Consider the following 19,679-nt stretch of genomic DNA (forward strand, 5'->3'; position numbering starts at 1 on the left):
TTATTAAAAAACTTAATACAACTCATTTATGCATGTCTTTATATAACACATGACAAGACTCTCCATAAAACATATCACATTTAATCTCGTAAAGGATAAAATCCAAATTCAAATCTCCTATCTCTCGAATACCAAATACCAAATTCTAATTTGAATTATTAACTATCATACGAACCTGTACAAGTTTAATACAAATGCTGCCACCACTCCGCTGTCATGAAAGCGAACATTGCAATTCAGTGGTCTATTTTGATCTAATTGTTAGCTATCCATCCATGGTCACAGTTTGTGAGGTCCATTTTGATTTGAGAACCATCCATCTATGCAAGGAGATGGAAGGAGGCATTATTGCTTCCACTCCAACCGGAAGGAGCTGAGAAGGGGGAGCATGGCGGATCACGTACTGGTGTTCCCGTTCCCGCTGCAAGGCCATGTCAACTCCATGTTGAAGCTGGCCGAGCTGCTCTCGCTGGCCGGCCTTCACGTCACCTTCCTCAACACCGACCACAACCTCCGCCTGCTCGCTCGCCACTCCGTCGCCTATGCGCGGCTGGACCGAAGTCCCAGATTCCGCTTCCGCTCGATCCCCGACGGATTCGAAGACGAGCGCCGCCGATCCGCGTCGCGCCTGCTTGATCTGTTGGAGTCGCTGCAAACGCGGTCCGTGGGCCCTTACAAGGATCTCCTGCTCGACCTCCAGCACCGAGATGAAGATGGCTACAGAGGATGGCCGGCCCTGACGTGCGTGATAGCCGATGGGATCATGACCTTCGCGGCCGACGTCGCGAGAGAGGTGGGAGTCCCCGCCATGTTCTTCCGCACGGTCAGCGCCTGCAGCATTTGGTCCTACTTGTGCATCCCGGAGCTGCTCCGGACTGGGGAGCTCCCTTTTCCAGGTATAACTACGATACGCTACATACCTTGATCACCTGATAGTTGCGTTACATGGTGGGTTACGTGGCCACAGACGATGCTGATCTCGACGAGCCGATAAGGAACGTGCCGGGCATGGAGGGCTTCCTCCGCCGGAGGGACCTATCAATCTTCTGCAGGAATGCAAAGGACTCCAGCGATCCCAGACTCAGGCTCGTGCGCACCGCCACCGCCGACAGTGTCCGGGCGCGAGCGCTCATACTCAACACGTTCGAGTCCTTGGAGCCTTGCGCGTTGGAGCACATTCGCTCCCGCTGCCCCGTCACCTACTGCATCGGCCCTCTTCATGCCCTGCTCAGGACTTACTACCGATTGACTTCCGGGAGCGGTCACGAAGAAGTACGCAGCACGGCCTCCGCCAGCTTATGGCAGGAGGATCGGAGCTGCATGTCCTGGCTCGACGCGCAGCCCGGCAGGTCGGTTGTGTACGTGAGCTTCGGAAGCCTCACGGTGATGTCGCCCGAGGACTTCACCGAGTTCTGGCTCGGGCTGGTCAACAGCGGGCAACGGTTCCTGTGGGTGGTGAGGCGGGACCTGGTCGACGGAAAAGAGTTGGGCGAGGGAGCCGCCGCCGCCGGAGCAACAGCAGCGCAGCTGGAAAAAGCGACGAGGGAGAGGGGGTGCCTGGTGGAGTGGGTACCGCAGGAGGAGGTGCTGGGCCACCCAGCGGTGGGGTGCTTCCTGACGCACAGCGGATGGAACTCGACGCTGGAAAGCCTGGTGGCCGGCGTTCCCATGCTGTGCTGGCCATTCTTTGCGGACCAGCAGACCAACAGCAGGTTCGTGGGGGAGGTGTGGAGGGTAGGATTGGACATGAAGGACATGCACGGCAGGGACATCGTGGCGAAGATGGTGAGGGAGATGATGGAGGGAAACAAGGCAGAAGAGTTGAGGACATCCGCCGCTAAGATGGCGGAGATGGCAAGAGACAGCGTCTCCTCCACCGGCGGCTCATCCTTCACGGCATTCGAGAAGCTGATACAGGATATCAGATCTTTGAGACCCTAAAAATTTGTTCTACACTCGCAGCTTGATGAACAAGTTACAAGAATTTGTTGTTTTGCTTCAGTCATTTGGAAATCACCAATCACCTACTTGGAATCTAGTGGCCTCCATTTCCGATTGGAATCTGCGCCTACTTGCATTACGACAACGCTAATTGCGTGCCTTAGAATTTCTGGCAAAGGTCAAAAGATAGTGGGGGGGATTTGACTGATGGAAGAGCGATAGATTGCAGAAGATAATTATGAGAGACGGCAATTGTTGGCCAAAAAGTAAAATGGCTCCGACTAAGGTTAACAAATAACAAATTGTTAGGATTTTTTTTAAGCTTTTGAATAATGTTTATTAAGTCTGTTTAGTTCAATTGTTTATTGAGTGGTTTGGTTCAATTAGAATCAAGTAGAGGTTTATTTAATATGTATTTATTATTAGAGTTTAAGTCCTGATGGACTTTGGGTGGAGCTCTATAAATAGGGATGTAACTGCTTCTTTTTAGTAATCTATGAAAAATACTATTCCGTCTTTGAACAAACCCTAGAAGGCCTTAATCCCCTCGAAGTGATCAAGGAGGGCCGATCCCATCGAAGTGATCAAGGAGGACCGATCCCCTCGAAGCGATCAAGGAGGCCGATCCCCTCGAAGCGATCATTATCATCCTCATTTCTCCCCTTTCTTCGACAGTCTTATCATTTGGTATCAGAGCCTACGATAAGACTTTAGGGTCTTATCATTTGGTATCAGAGCAGCGATCCTTGACGTTCTCGCTGCAACGAAGCTATCAAAAAAAAAAAAAAAAAAAAAAAAAAGAAAGAAAGAAAGAGAGAAAGAAGAAGCAGCAACCGCAGCCACGCACCCGCAGCCACGCACGCCTGCTTCCCCTGCTTCCGGCCAGCCCACCCGCCGCCCGTCGCTTCTCTCCGGCCAGCGCCCACCATCGCCCCGCTTCCCGGCCGGCGACCACCGCCGCCGCTATCCCCCGGCCAGGAGACGACGCTGCCAACGTCCATCCCAGCCCTACTACCGCCGCCCGCCTTCCCTAGCGTCGCAGCGCAGCCGCTCGACCTCTCCTCCTCGGCGATCGTTGGTGACGCTGCTCCCAGCCGCGCCACCACCGCTGCCTCTCCACCGCCGCCCGCCTTCCCTTGGGTCGCAGCCGCAGCGGCCGATTGTCGCCCTCCTCGCGGCGACCGAAACAGGGCAACTCACGGATTGCCCTTGTTCCCAGCCGCATCGCCTCCGCTCGATCACCTGGCCAGCGACCTCTTCTCCTCGCGTTCCCATCTCGCTCGAGTGAGAAGGACCGCCGGCACCACAGCCGCAACCGCCGGTTGCCGCAGCCCCTCCTTGCAGCGGTTGCAGAAAACAGAGCTTCCTCTGTTGCCGCAGCCCCTCGTCGATCGCAGCCACGCCTCGAGCGCCGTCGCCTTCCAGCCGACCCACCACTACTGCCAGCCACCGTGCGGCGACCGCTGCTCGCCTCCCAGCCGCCGCTCCCCGTGGCTCGGGCGAGAACGACCGCCGCCACTCCCCCTTGCTCTGCCCCCTTGGTGACCGAAACAGGGCAATCCTCTTGCTGCTGCGAACGGTTGCCACCACCGTCGCCGCTGCTGCCCAGCCAGCGACGACGCCTCTCGCCGCCCAGCCTGCCACCGTCGATTCCTATTTTCCCCTGCAGCCTCACCTCGGCAACACCACCGCAGCCTCCCTCCAACAGCACACGCAGCAACCTCCGTTTTGGTCGCTTCAACGACACCGTTGTGTCCTCAACCGCACGCGATCCATCGACGTCACCAACGCCTTTGTAGTGCGGTAGAGACAGAGCAACGCTGTCTTCCATCCGCACCGTCGCAACCACCGCAGTGACAGGCCCTTGGTGACGCTGCCCCCAACTGCAGCCACATCAACGCAGTCGCCTTCCAACCTCGACGCTCTCACCCCACACCTCGATAGAAACAGGGCAGCTACTCTTCCTCCAACGCAGTGACCGCAGCACTGCCCTTCCACCTCCTCGGTAACTTCGCATCTACAGTGTTGATGCCCTTGTCCGACACCAAAAACAGGAGTTGAGATTACAAATTTGCAGTCTTACGCAATGGCCACCGATAACTCAGTGAAAGCACAAATGGAAGCATTGGAAATTAGAATTGAGAACCGGTTACAAAAAGTACTTAATGATTTCAAAAAGGATTTACTGGGGAGCATTAGTAAATTTCAACAAGGTGTGACACGGAAGTGTCTAATTTACTACAATCTGATTATATGAGCTTTGATTATGATCTAGTATCTTTTTCAGTCAATAATGATGCCTCATAATCTTTATCTCAGCACACAAAAAAATGACAGCTCATCAGCATATTCTCTGCACAAAGTTAAAGCTGTTTCAATGTGCTTTTCTTCAAGACAAAGGAATGCATTAAAGGAGTTGGTTGGCAGCTGTGAACATTTCTTCATTACCAATGAGTGCATTAAAATAGTTGGTTAGAAGCTGTAAACACTTAATTTCAAAATTTCCTATGCATGAAGGGTTGTTTCATGCACTAGTATTTATTTTGGTGTTTAGGACTTAGGCAGAACTTGAGAAACTGATGATATCTGGGCAGAAGCTCTTAGAGAACCCCTTAAACTCTGTATCTCTTGGATGCGTCCTTGAGTGGTGAGTCTTTTATTTTCTAGTTCTGTATCCTCGTTTAATTTCCGTTGGGTGGTGAACTTTCTGTATCCCATTGCGATTTTAAACTTGGTGGTGAGCTATATTTCGTTTTACCGAAGTTTCTTCAAGAGTTCGTTCATTGCCTTCTGTGATATTTTCTATCTGTACAACTGTTATATCGGTTTTCTATCGACATCCATTCTGCATTTTTCCCTCCCCGGTATCAGTTTGGTATCAGAGCTAAAGGCTAGAGATCATGGCAAGGCGGAATGGAAAAGATGTAGTTGGTGAAGGTAGCGATCACGAAGATGACGCTGAGTCGTTGAGGCTGCAGCTACGAAAATTACTGCGTAGCCTACAAGAAAAAAATGAGATAATCGATGAACTTCAGAGTAGACATAACAAATATGAAAATGAAGCTCGAGAGTTTACTTCTGATGATGATACACTTCTTCCAAGGGAGTCGAGAAGATGTCGGAGAAGAAATGAAGTCCAAGACGAGTGGCAGAATAAATATAACCCCAGATTTGATATTCCTGAATTTGAAGGCAAAATAAATGTTGATGATTTTATCGATTGGCTTAATACAGTAGAAAGAATTTTCGATTTTCATGAACCACCGGAACAAAAGAAGGTCAAACTTGTGGCACTCAAACTCAGGCGGAATGCATCTTTTTGGTGGGAAAATCTGAAGAAACAAAGAGAACGTGAGGGGAAGAGTAAGATCGTTACATGGGAGAAAATGAAAAGGGAGCTAAAGAGAAAATATTTACCTCATAATTATAGACAAGAGATCTTTCTCAAAATACATGATTTCAAGCAAAAAGATCTTAGTGTGGAGGAGTACACTGCAGAATTTGATAATTTGATGTTAAAAGGAGAGCTTGTGGAACCGGAAGAGCAAACAATTGCAAGATACTTGGGAGGTCTGAAGTATGAGATTGCTAAAGTTGTTCAGCTACAGCCATATTGGTCTTTAAATGATGTGAGAAAGCTGGCATTAAAAGTTGAAAAGCAACAGAAGTTTGAAAAGAGTTTTCGGTATAGCTCAAAAGAAGGCTACACAAAAGGAGGAAGTTCCAAGCCTACTGTCCAAAGCAAGGTGATATCGAAGGTGCAAGAAAAGGGTGAAGAATCTGCTGGCAGCAAAAAAACACATAATTCTTCTACCCCAAGTGGTCGAAAATGCTTCAAATGTCATGGTTTTGGGCATATCGCATCAGATTGTCCAAATAGGAGGATTGTAACTTTGGTTGAAGATCATAGTGATGGAGGAGAAGATGAAACTGACAACGAACCAAAATACGATGATGATGAGGAAGAGATTACTTATGCTGATCATGGTTTGTCTATTGTATTGCAACGTAGTTTACAAGTGTCATATGTGGCCGACGATGAAAGTTGGGTGAGAAAAAATGTGTTTCACACTAAATGCACTTCTCTTGGCAAGGTGTGCTTGGTGATCATCGACAGTGGCAGTTTTGAGAACGTGGTTTCTTTGGAAATGGTGCAGAAGCTGAAGTTGGATACGATCCCTCATCCACATCCATACCAATTATGTTGGTTGCAAAAAGGAAATGACATCAAGGTAACTAAAAGATGTTTAGTTTCATTTTCTATTGGCAAGTATTATAAAGATAAAGTGTGGTGTGATGTTGCCCCTATGGATGCTTGTCATTTACTATTGGGAAGACCTTGGCATTATGATAGAAGAGTGTTGTATGATGGTTATAAACATACTTATTCTTTTAAAGTGAATGAAAAGAAGATTATCTTAGCTCCATTACAACCTTCCGAAATCAGTGCGCCAAAGAAGGAATTTAGTGCTTTTATTTCTTATAGAGAATGCAGATATGAATTGGACAAGGGCGGTCATGTTTTGGCCCTAATGGTAGTAGAGGAGAACGAACAACATAAGGAGACACCAAAAATCATGCAACCAATCCTAGAAGAATTTCAAGATGTTATACCGGAAGAGATTCCACATGGCCTTCCACCTTTGAGAGACATTCAACATCACATTGATCTTATTCCGGGGGCTGTTCTACCTAATAAGGCTGCGTACAGAATGAGTCCTAAAGAACATGAAGAACTTCAAAGGCAAGTTGATGAATTAGTGAAAAAGGGGTTAATTCGGGAGAGCATGAGTCCCTGTGCAGTTCCAGCCTTGTTGGTGCCTAAGAAAGATGGTTCTTGGAGAATGTGCGTGGACAGTCGCACCATCAACAAAATCACAGTGGACTATCGCTTTCCTATTCCAAGGTTAGATGACTTACTTGATCAATTGTGTGGTGCTTGTATTTTCTCAAAAATTGATTTGAGGAGTGGCTATCACCAAATAAGAATGAGGCCCGGAGATGAGTGGAAAACAGCGTTTAAAACTAGAGAAGGCTTATATGAATGGTTGGTTATGCCATTTGGACTATCTAATGCTCCTAGCACATTCATGAGATTTATGAATCACATACTTAAGCCATTCATTGGAATATTTGTTGTTGTTTATTTTGACGATATATTGGTGTACAGCAAGAGTGAAGAGGAGCATATGAGTCATCTGAAAGAAATCTTTCTTATTTTGAGGCAGCAAAAACTTTATGCTAATCTAAACAAATGTGATTTCTTTACTTCTAGTGTGGTGTTTTTGGGGTATGTTGTTTCAAAAGATGGAATCATGATGGATCAAAGTAAGGTGGAAGCTATTCTCAATTGGCCAACACCTGCTTCATTACATGATGTGAGGAGTTTCCATGGCTTAACATCTTTTTATAGAAGATTCATCAAGAGTTTCAGCTCTATTGTCGCTCCAATCACCGAATGTCTGAAATGTGACAAATTCAAATGGACTAGTGAGGCTAACGATGCTTTTGAGCTTTTGAAAAGAAAGGTTACTGAGGCTCCTATCTTAGTTCTACCAAATTTTGATAATGTGTTTGAAGTTGAATGTGATGCATCTAATGTGGGAATTGGTGCTGTTTTGAGTCAAGACGGAAGGCCCATTGCATTTTTTAGTGAAAAGCTGAATGATACAAGAAAGAAATACTCTACTTATGATAAGGAGTTTTATGCGATTTATCGAGCTTTGTCTCATTGGAGTCAATATCTTCTCGCCAAGCCATTTGTTCTATATTCTGATCACGAGGCATTAAAGTTTATTAATCATCAGCACAAGCTAAACAAGAGGCATGCAGCTTGGGTGGAGTTCTTACAATCTTACAACTTTACAATTAAGCACAAATCTGGTGTTCAAAATGTAGTTGCTGACGCATTGAGCAGAAAGCATTCTTTATTATCAGCAATGGAAGTCAAAGTGGTTGGATTTGAAACATTCAAAGATCTATATGAGAATGATGTGGATTTTGGCTCGATATGGCAGAATTGCAAATCAGGTTCCTTTCAACAATTTTCGATCTTTGATGGTTTTTTTTTTCGAGCTAATGCTTTATGTGTTCCAACTTGTTCTTTGAGACAAGTAATTCTAGCTGAAGCTCATGGTGGTGTTTTGGGAGGACATTTCGGTAGGGACAAGACTCTAGCTCTTGTTCAATCAAATTTCTACTGGCCTAAAATGTTCAGAGATGTGGATAGACATGTGAAGCAATGCCGATTATGTCATTTGGCAAAAACAAGAAGTCAAAATTCTGGGTTGTACACTCCATTGCCAGTGCCAAATGCTCCATGGGAGGATGTGAGTCTTGATTTCGTTTTGGGACTGCCAAGAACTCAAAGGAACAAGGATTCTATCATGGTTGTTGTTGATAGATTTTCAAAAATGTCTCACTTTGTTCCATGCAATAAATCAAATGATGCATCTCATATTGCTGATTTATATTTTAAGGAGATTGTTAAATTGCATGGTATTCCAAGAACTATGGTGTCTGATCGAGATTCAAAATTTGTTAGTCATTTTTGGAGAACTCTTTGGAGGAAGCTGGGTACTTCTTTGAATTTCAGTAGCTCGCATCATCCACAAACCGATGGGCAAACTGAGGTAACAAACCGAAGCTTGGGAAATTTACTTAGAAGCTATGTTGGCAAGAATATTAAGCAATGGGATGTCATTCTTCCACAAATTGAGTTTGCTTACAATCGTTCTATGCATCATAGTATTGGTAAGAGTCCTTTTGAGGTAGTTTATGGTGCTAATCCTGCTGGTCCTTTGGACTTAATCCCTCACTCTATAACAAAGCAATTTAGTGGAGATGCTGATAAAAGAGCTAAGCAGATAAAGAAGCTGCATGAGGGTGTGAAAGCAACCATTGAGAAGCAAAATGAGAGGTACATGCATGCTGCAAACAAACACAGAAAACATGTGGAGTTTAATGCAGGTGATTTGGTCTGGATTCATCTAAGGAAGGAGAGGTTTCCACCGGGCAAATTTGGAAAATTAAAACCAAAGGCTGATGGTCCATTCAAGGTGCTTAAGAGAATTGGCAGAAATGCTTATGAGATAGAGCTACCTGAAGATTACGGAGTATCCCCAACATTTAATGTGGCTGATTTGAGTCCTTTTTATAATCATGTTGATGAATCAAACGAAGACTTGAGGACAAGTCTCATTCAACCAGGGGAGATTGACACGGAAGTGTCTAATTTACTACAATCTGATTATATGAGCTTTGATTATGATCTAGTATCTTTTTCAGTCAATAATGATGCCTCATAATCTTTATCTCAGCACACAAAAAAATGACAGCTCATCAGCATATTCTCTGCACAAAGTTAAAGCTGTTTCAATGTGCTTTTCTTCAAGACAAAGGAATGCATTAAAGGAGTTGGTTGGCAGCTGTGAACATTTCTTCATTACCAATGAGTGCATTAAAATAGTTGGTTAGAAGCTGTAAACACTTAATTTCGAAATTTCCTATGCATGAAGGGTTGTTTCATGCACTAGTATTTATTTTGGTGTTTAGGACTTAGGCAGAACTTGAGAAACTGATGATATCTGGGCAGAAGCTCTTAGAGAACCCCTTAAACTCTGTATCTCTTGGATGCGTCCTTGAGTGGTGAGTCTTTTATTTTCTAGTTCTGTATCCTCGTTTAATTTCCGTTGGGTGGTGAACTTTCTGTATCCCATTGCGATTTTAAACTTGGTGGTGAGCTATATTTCGTTTTACCGAAGTTTCTTCAAGAGTTCGTTCATTGCCTTCTGTGATATTTTCTATCTGTACAACTGTTATATCGGTTTTCTATCGACATCCATTCTGCATTTTTCCCTCCCCGGTATCAAGGTGGGAGCTCAAGTTCTACGTTGCACAGATCTGAAGATACAGGAAAAGGGCCCCAAGATTATGACACAAATTACTCACACATGAAGATGGAATTTCCGAGATGGAAAGATGGAGATCCGACCAATTGGATCTCTAAGGCAGAAAATATTTTCCGTTTTCACAGAACCCCAGAAGAATCCAAGGTAGAAGTGGCCTCAATCCAACTCGAGGGAGATGCACTCAAGTGGTACGATTGGTATGAAACTTTTCACGGAGTTCCTTCGTGGGAGCAGTTCAAAAGAGGGCTTCTTATTCGCTTTGGCCCATCCGAATATGAGAATGTTGATTGCCAGCTCACCAAAATTCATCAAACTTCTACAGTGTTAGAATATCAGAGTAAGTTTGAAATATTATCAAATCAAGCTAGAGATTGGTCGAACCGACAACTTCTGGATACATTTATTGAATGGCTTATTCCAGAGATCCGGTGTGAAGTTAAGGCTCGTCAACCCCGTACTATGATAGCTGTGATTTCATTTGCAAATCTACATGAGAAAAAAATTAGCAAGGAAAGATCAGCAAGGGGTTTGTATTATGATGAAAAATGGAGTATGGAGCACCGATGTAAACAAGGGCAACATCTGATGATTGAACCAATTGGAGAGGAACCGAAAGTTAAGAATGTGGACTCCGATCATGAAGGTATAAATTCTAATGAAGATGTTGGACCTACCATATATACAATGCATGCATTAGCCGACTACTCTAACCCGCAAACTATGGAAGTTGGCGAAACTCTGGAACATCAGCCTGTTATAGTTTTGATTGATACTGGTAGCACTAACAATTTTATGGACAGTGAGACTGTTGACCGATTGGCCCACCACATTGAAGACTATGATAGATTCGAAGTAAAGATCGTTGATGGACGGATTTTCACGTGTGATAGCAAAGGTTCAAAGATAAAATTGATTATACAGGGCCAGAAGTTTCATGCAACGATTGCTACATTGAAAAACCGACTTGTTGCTTACACTATTAAAAAGTGGAGATCATACTTACTTGATCAACGGGTTGTGATGCGTTACAGATAGCCTATGACTGAAGTGCTAAAAGACAAGCTCCCCGAGATTGATGCTGCTCAGCCTTGAGGACAAGGCTGATTTGAATAGGGAGGAACTGTTAGGACCCTTTTTCTGAGCTTTTGAATAATGTTTATTGAGTCTGTTTAGTCCAGTTGTTTATTGAGTCGATTTGGTTCAGTTAGAGTTAAGTAGAGGTTTATTTAATATGTATTTATTATTAGAGTTCAAGTCCTGATGGACTTTGGGTGGAGCTCTATAAATAGGGATGTAACTGCTTCTTTTCAGTAATCTATGAAAAATACTATTCCGTCTTTAGACAAACCCTAGGAGGCCGATCCCCTCGAAGTGATCAAGGAGGGCCGATCCCCTCGAAGCGATCAAGGAGGGCCGATCCTCTCGAAGCGATCAAGGAGGCCGATCCCCTCGAAGCGATCAAGGAGGCCGATCCCCTCGAAGCGATCATTATCATCCTCATTTCTCCCCTTTCTTCGACGATAAGACTTTAGAGTCTTATCATTTGGTATCAGAGCCTACGATAAGACTTTAGGGTCTTATCATTTGGTATCAGAGCCTACGATAAGACTTTAGGGTCTTATCACAAATATACTAATCGTAACGAAGAAAGATGAGCTATATATGCATTGGTGTTGGTGCAAAATCGAAAGAGATGCAGTCCGAATACATGCTTAGTGATTATGCATGTTGTTATTGGAAAACTTGATTTCTAATGAATGTAGGATATGTGATCCCGACATGTTGCACAAATTGTGAAAGAACTGCTTCATTATATTAGGGATACAATCCACATCGAGTAAAAGGTGTTCGTCCAGGATGAGTGGCAGAATGCTAATTATTGGTAATAGGATAGATAGAACAAAGGGTGGGACAAGGTGGAACAGTAGAATAAATTATATTTTGAAACACTATTGATAAGGTATATTTTGGGTCCGGACCACTTCATAGTCAATGCCACGCCATGCCATCACCAGATCAGCAAGAGGAGTACCCTCACAGTCGAGCTAGAATCCGTATCAAGACGTTCCTCGGTACGTCCTGTCCCAGAAAGCTCGGGATGGTGCCGTATGGCAATGCGTCCCGGGACGACGACCACATAAAGATACCATCTTGCCCCTTGAGGATTGACCGTCACGCCAAACCCACGTACGGCTAACCCTCATACAATAGTATAAAAACCCATGGTCGGGATTTGGTCTAAGGGGAGGCAAAACAAACAACTGACTTACTCATTGAGAGGCCAAAGTCGGCAATCACCCGACGAGGGCCTTATGTGCAGGAGAGCGGTCACCCCTCGAGCCACGACCATCTCGACGGAGAACTGCCAACCAACATCCCGATGGAGAGCCGCCAACCAGCATTCCGACGGAAAGTCACCAACCAATATCCCAACCGAGAGACGCCAATCAATATTCCGACGCTAGCACCCCGTCCTAAGGGCGTGACCTACCATGACAACCAGCTCAGTTGGCCCGTGGATCGGATCATGCTGACTCATCAATTCATCAACAACTATAATAACTTATGCGTCGAACCTGTCGCTCCACTAACCTCGACACCCCATGTTGGAAACCGACCTCAACTGGAGCATTTCTTATTATAAATATAATCTATGGTGATTATATCTGCGATATCTAAACTAATCCGATTTGGTTTGATTGTGCGCATAAAAAATTTGACATGATTGATGGGAAGGATCGGATATTTGCTCGAGCTAAAGAAACTTGAATGCTTATTTATTGATCGACTTATACAAGATCAAAGTCAATATATTTCTTACACAAAATCAAGATCAATATATAATCCCTCTAATACTTATACTTAGTTCAGATCGAATCAACGTATAATAGAAAGTATTTTGATTTTCATAAACAAAAGCTTATTGTTCTTGACTAATCAAGTGATTAAGAAGAGGTTTAATTCGATTAGCTAGAGTTTTTGCGAGGAGGGGAGGGGGGGGGGGGGGGGGGAGGGATGATATTGGATGAATTGTAAAAGTCACCAAAAGCTGCTAATAATGAATCTTTAATTGTAGACCAAAAATGAGTGAAAATATCAATAGTGAATCAGGAGATTTATCATATGCCATAGATTTAAGAGCAGTGGTATTTTTCTTTTTGTTCAGTAAGAGAACATGTAATTGAGTTCCAAATGTTATTAGATAATTAAGAAAGTAGAGTGCAAGAAGACTAACCATAGTCTAAAGAGTTATTTTGATTATTCAAAAGGTTGGAGTAGCAGTTAGCAAAGGTATTCATGAGATTATGATAATGAATGATTGAATCAAAATCATCAATTAGAAGATAATGTTAAAAGTCTTTTCTTGAAGCGAATAAAATTCTGAAAATATCTTATGTTTTTAATCACCGACCTCAATCCAAATGATTTTTGAACGAGTCCACCATTTAATGTGAAGTTGTCCATTGAGAACAACTGATCTGTTGTCCAAATATCAAAGGGAAACAATAGCAATGGAGGATGGAGATATGATATTTTTCTTCTGCTCAAGAAGAGTTATTTGGATTGAGGTACTTTAGGGATACTTTTCAAGATTGCTAACATTAGATTTATCCTATTTGACATAGAATCAAAGCATTTTTTTTCTTAGACTTCTGTGTTAACTAGTTTAGCAAGTAAGTAGGCCAGCGTGATTTGAGATATCTTATTCGGTAAAGCAGTGTTTACTTATCTCCATATTTATATTTATACAGGTTAAAAGGGAGGATTTTCCTCGATAGAGTAAAGATATTTTCTCGTATAGTTAGGAAAATCTTATATGCTATTATGCCCCCGTAAGATGGTGCTCCTATCAAGGATACCAATCTTGGATCAATATAATACAAACAGTTTACAAGCGAGAGGCTTCGTGAGTGAGTCGGCTAATTAATTAGCCATATGTACATGAGAAACACGAAGTTGATGGCGGATAACCTGATCTCGCACAAAGTGGAAGTCGATAATAATATGTTTCATGCGGGAATGGAATATCGGATTAGCGCACAGATAGGTAACTCCGACATTATCACATATATTATAGGAGTGGACCTGATGTCGAGTTCCTTGAGAAGATTTATGACACAATTGAGTTCTGCAGTGGCAATGGCGATGACACGATATTCAGCTTCAGTTATAGACCATGCGACTGTCTTTTGCTTCTTAGAACTCCAACTGATTGAATTAACGCCAAGGAAGACAATATACCCTGATATGGATGTTCGATCATCAACGTTGCCTGCCCAATTAACATCAGCAAAGGCATGAAGATGAAGTGAAGAGCGTTTATGAAGAAAGAGACTCTGATTAAGGGTTCCCTTAAGATATCACAGATTCGTTTGACCGCAGACCAGTGCATAGTAGACGACCTCTGCATAAACTATGATAATTTATTGACTGCAAAGGAGATGTTTGGACAAGTGAGAGCCAATGACTTGTTGGTATTGAGTTGGCTCCGTAGCAAGACTTTCATCAAATAATTTGAGAGAGCCACTAGCAGAGAGATGACTTGTAACCGCATTTGCGTCCTGCATGTTTGTTTTTGATATTAAATCTTGAATGTATTTTCTTTGTGAGAGAAAGAGAATGTAGCTTCTATGCCTAGAAAATAGTTCAAGGGTCCTAGATCTTTAAGCGAAAACCAATCTGCCAACTGTTTGATGAACGCTTGGATTTCTATGGAATTGTTGCCAGTGACAATGATATCATCCACATATACCATAATATATATTTTGTCATCACGGTATTGTCGTAGAAATAACGAGGTATCATATTTGGAGTTGAGAAATTCAACTAAAGTCAAAAAAGAGTCAAGTTCTGTGTACCAAGCTCTTGGAGCCTGACAAAGTCCATAAATTGCTTTTCGCAATTTGCAAACATGCCCTGGATAATGATGATGAGTGAAACCAGGAGGTTGTTATATAGAAACATCTTCAGTTAGAGTTCCTTGTAAAAAGACATTATTAACATCTAATTGTCATAATTGTCAGCCCTTAGTGGTCGCCAAACTAATGATAATTAGGATTATAGTCGGCTTAACAACGAGACTAAATGTCTCAATAAAATGAACTCTAGGTCTCTGATGAAACCCTTTGGTGACAAGGTATGTCTTATATCGGGCTATAGAGCCATTTGAGTTCCACTTAATTCGAAAGACCCACTTACATCCGATGATATTTTGTGTATGATGAGTGGGTACTAGATCCCATGTTGAGTTATGGAGGAGGGCATTATATTCCTCACACATAATGGTACGCTAATATGGAGATTTTTAGGCTTGAGTGAAGGTGGTGGGTTTAACGGTGGTGGACGAGGAATCCATGATAGTATGTAGGTTAAGGATCTGATATGGTTTGAAAATACCACTCTTAGAGTATGTGGTCATAGGATGATTGGAGACTATGGGACCGTGAGGTTGAGTTGTTGGAATGAGTGGTTGAGAGTTATTGACACGGGTCAAGTTAAGTGGAGGTATGTTAGTGTCACTTGACCTAGAAGGAGGTAAAGATAACGGTTGTGATTCTGAACTAATTATCCCAATATTTTGAGAAAAAAGAAAGTAGAGTAGGAATGGAGAGAATAAGTAATTGCTGAACTGGAGGAGTGGAATAGTGTGGATTATGAGGGGAGGAACTTGACGATGTCGTGGGAGGCTCGTCCGGTTGGATTAGAGGTATCTGCTAGTGAGGAAAGGGTAATGAAGTGGTCTGCATGGTAGGATAGGTATGGTTTTGAAAAAAAAAAGATAGACTTAACAAAAATAACGTGACGTGATATAAAAACTTTGTGAATATGGAGATTATAGCAGCGGAAAGCATTATGTTCAAGAGAGTAACATATAAAAACACAAGGATTAGATCGTGATGTTAACTTATGAGAGATATAGGAACATAACCATGGATAATATAGACAACTGAATACTATGAATTTATAAAGGTTTTGGGGTTTGTGAAATAGTGTGTCATGTTAGGGACGAGTCGGCACTAAGAGGGGGGGGTGAATTAGTGCAGCGGTAGAATAATGTCGGTTTAAAACTTTGTTTCGATTAAATCCGTTTTCGACGTAAAATCATTTCATAAAGGTAATACTTTGAAAGCATACGTAAGAGAGTAGTGGATGTAAAGAGCAAGTAAGGAGGTTTGCAGTTAAAGTAAATTGCTCAAAGAAATGCAAACCATATTTTAGAGTGGTTCGGTCATCGTGACCTACATCAACTTCGCCGATTCCTCTTCCGTCGAGGCCACTGACATCCACTATCAATCTTTCTTTAATAGGCGAAGATAATCTCCTTCTTACACCCCTCTTCTCTTTTTACTGGGTTTAGGAGATAACTCTTACAAGCACACACACTCCTCTTTAAACAGAAATCTAAGTTTAAGCTAGAGGAGGGATTTCTCAATTGATTTATACAGTGTTTCTTCTCTTTTAAATTCTCTGTGCTTGTGTTTTTTAACCAGGGATGAGAGGGGTATTTATAGACTTTAAGTTGATTCAAACTTGGAGCTTAAAAAGGTCTTATCCTAGGTTTCCTGGGTACTGACGGTACAACCGTCGTTCTTGTGCGGTACTAACATGTTTCTCCTTCGGCCTTCTTTCGATACGTCGACCGATCCTTCGGCCTGACGTCCAATCTTCTAACATGTTTCTCCGGCCCAATATAATTCTTCCTGCTTTAATTATCTCTCCCTAATCAAAGCACCCTGCATTACTTAAAACGCAGATTAAAACATAAACACTTATTAATTGGTTTCATCATCAAAATCTAAGATTCAATATGTCAAAGTGGGACTGGTATTGTAGGACTGGCATAGGCATTCTATTAATAAGGTAGATGGCAGTTTGAAAGGTTGCTGTCCAAAAGTTTGAAGGCATGGAGGCCTGATGAAGAAGTTTGAGCCCAGTTTCTACTATATGCCGATGTTTGTGTTCGGCGAAGCCAACAAGTTGAGTATATAGGGGAGACTTGAAGTGTTGGATACCACAAGTTAATAGATAGGACGCTAGGGCTTGATATTCACTGCCACCATCAGAATAAACCATTTTGATTATAGACTGAAAGTGGTTTTCGACCAACTTTCAAAAAGAGGGAAAGATGGTTGAAATATCAAATTTATGGTGAAAAGGATATAACATGTGTACTTAGTAAAGTGATCTACAAAAATTACAAAATCAGAATTTATCAAAAGACAGGATTGGGGCAGGGCCTCAAACATTTGTATAAATAATTTCAAATGGTTTAGAGGAGGAAATGAAAAATGAGCCAAAGGGTTGTCGATGACTTTTATTACTAAGACATGTATCACAATGCGTTATAGAACTATGCGATTTAAAAATATGAAGAGAGTAACAAGAAAGTAATTTCTGCTGAATAACGGACGAGGGATGACTAAGACGACGATGCCACACATCAACTTGAGCCGCAATGGAAGAATGAATAGTGGGGTGGGTTATTTATGGAGCTGATGGCCATTCGTAAATGTTGCCTCTATTCGGGCCCTGGACCAAGGATGCCCTCATGCTCAAGTCCTTCACAAGAAAGAAATCAAGAAATAATTTAATTAAAGTATTGTTATGTTTGTAAAATTGAGAAACAGAAATAATATTGAGTTTAATATGAGAGACGTATAAAACATCATCGAGTGTAAATGTGGTAGTATCATAACTAAGCGTTATAGAGTCAGTATGAGTTACAGAAAGTCCTTTATCATCGCCGATGATGATATCTTCATCGTCGTCATAGGTGTTGTGAAGAGACAAATTCTGAATATCAACGGTGATGTGATGGGAGGTGCCAGAGTCGATAATCCAATTGGGCTGGCTAGTCATCAGAGTAGTGGCTTGAATAGCTTAGAGGATAAGACGATCTTGACGTAGCCATAATTTGTGAGCCTGATTTAGTACTGGACTGGGTTCTCCGGGGATGTTGATCATAGCTGGCGGACAACTGAAGGAGCCGTCAACGTAGCCGAGCAAGTCGTATCCAAATAAGAGATTAGAAAATTGAGCCCGTCAGGATGCATAGTTGCCACCCTTTGATAACTTGAAAGGGATTAGCATGACAGCATTGACGAAGATAAGCCATGTAGGAGAAATACTATGAGTTCCTATAGAAATAATAATTGGAATATTAGAAGAAGATAAGGAAGACATCCCAAACATTTTTATTTTTTATTTGTTTTCTCTTTTTTTATACTGAAGAGTGATCTTTACAGAAAAGGAGGATGGAAGGAGAAGGCTTATGAGAAGAGCAAGAGTAGATCGTTGCTATTGTTGTTGCTGCGGCTACTACTATTGTTGTGACTGCTTGAAGAGGCTGAAGGAGGAAGCTGCAGCAATGCTCGAGGAGGAAGCTGTAGCGATGCTAGAGGAGGAGAAATCTACAATGATTAGGTAGAGAAATCTGCAGTGATTAGGTGGAGAAATCTGCAGTGATCAAGTGGAGAAATTTGTAGCGATCAAGTGGAGAAATCTGTAGCGATCAAGTGGATTACTGGGACGAGTTCTGGTGAATGTGTTTAGCTCTTAGCAGGAGCTGAGGATCGATAGTTGATAGCGAGGCAACGAGCTATGATCGATGTAAATCATAGCCTGATGAGGATGATGCTACCGCCGTAGTAGTTGCGAGGACGACGACGGACAACCCAAGTTTGGGGCCAGTGCAGACGGCACAGGTGAAGAAGGCCGCAGGGAGGATAAGAGGGAAGGAGCGGGCAGGGGTTGGAGAGGGATCCACTGCTGAGGGTGAGTAGCCGGCCGTACCAATAAAAGGCCCTCGTTGTCATGGCCGCACTTGATGGCGACGTCGGGTGTGGTCACGACAGTGGCTAGGGTAGCAGCAAAGGCGTCACGCATCATACAATGTCGTCGTACAATGGGCAGAGAGGGGAGTTCAGCAGGGAAGCAAGTCCGACGGGAAAGAGTTCTATCCTGTAGGGGTAGAGAACTGACGATGAGTGAAACCATGAGATTGTTGCATAAAAATAGCTTCGGTTAGAGTCCTCTGTAAAAAGGCATTATTAACATCTAATTATCATAATTGTCAACCCTTATTGGTGGCCAAACTCAGGATAAGTTGGATTATAGTCGACTTAACAACAAGACTAAATGTGTCACGACCCGGGTCTGATGAGCCAACTGGCCAATAACTCCATTTTGGTCCTCAACGGCGGACCAAAATGCTTAAGCGGGAGGTAACGTAGTACACTCATCAGGCCCTTATAAGCTAATCACACACATTCCCCACTTCCGATGTGGGACTAATGGGATATTACACTATCCCCAACACAATTAACTTGACGTCCTCGTCAAGGCCTGACATATCCCAGATCGAACCCTAGCATAGTGCATGTGAGGTTTAACTCAGTGGTGGCTCCACGCCGTGATGAGTTCTCTGACTCCATCCACGGGTAGCCCTTTCCTACTGCAGCCCTCTCACCCTGCCCTAATGCTAGGTCGGCTCTGATACCAAATGTCACGACCCGGGTCTGATGAGCCAACTGGCCAATAACTCCATTTTGGTCCTCAACGGCGGACCAAAATGCTTAAGCGGGAGGTAACGTAGTACACTCATCAGGCCCTTATAAGCTAATCACACACATTCCCCACTTCCGATGTGGGACTAATGGGATATTACAAAATGTCTCAATGAAATCAACTCCATGTCTTTGATAAAACCCTTTGGCGACAAGGCAAGCCTTAAATCGGGCTACAAAGCCATCTAGATTTCACTTAATTCAAAAGACCCACTTACACCCGATGATATTTTATGTATGATGAGAGGGTACTAGATCCCAT

The 19,679-nt window shown here is 43.0% G+C and overlaps 1 protein-coding gene across 1 annotated transcript; it reads left to right on the forward strand.

The window, feature by feature from the left end:
- The first annotated feature begins 326 nt into the window (after window positions 1-326).
- Window positions 327-2,038, forward strand: LOC135639880 (myricetin 3-O-rhamnoside 1,2-glucosyltransferase UGT709G2-like). Its single transcript, XM_065153866.1, has 2 exons — window positions 327-896; window positions 968-2,038. Exons 1-2 carry the CDS (start codon window positions 389-391, stop codon window positions 1,939-1,941), a joined length of 1,482 nt encoding a protein of 493 aa, XP_065009938.1. The 5' UTR covers window positions 327-388; the 3' UTR covers window positions 1,942-2,038.
- Window positions 2,039-19,679: the final 17,641 nt, after the last annotated feature.

The sequence above is a fragment of the Musa acuminata genome, chromosome BXJ3-6 (genome assembly GCF_036884655.1).
Source record: "Musa acuminata AAA Group cultivar baxijiao chromosome BXJ3-6, Cavendish_Baxijiao_AAA, whole genome shotgun sequence".
Lineage (NCBI taxonomy): Eukaryota > Viridiplantae > Streptophyta > Magnoliopsida > Zingiberales > Musaceae > Musa > Musa acuminata.

Bases quoted from the DNA above. Each gene is read 5' to 3' on its own strand.
- LOC135639880 (XM_065153866.1), top strand. From the start codon at position 389: ATGGCGGATCACGTACTGGTGTTCCCGTTCCCGCTGCAAGGCCATGTC. The intron at 897-967 runs GTATAACTACGA...ACGTGGCCACAG, and splicing joins TGGGGAGCTCCCTTTTCCAG to ACGATGCTGATCTCGACGAG.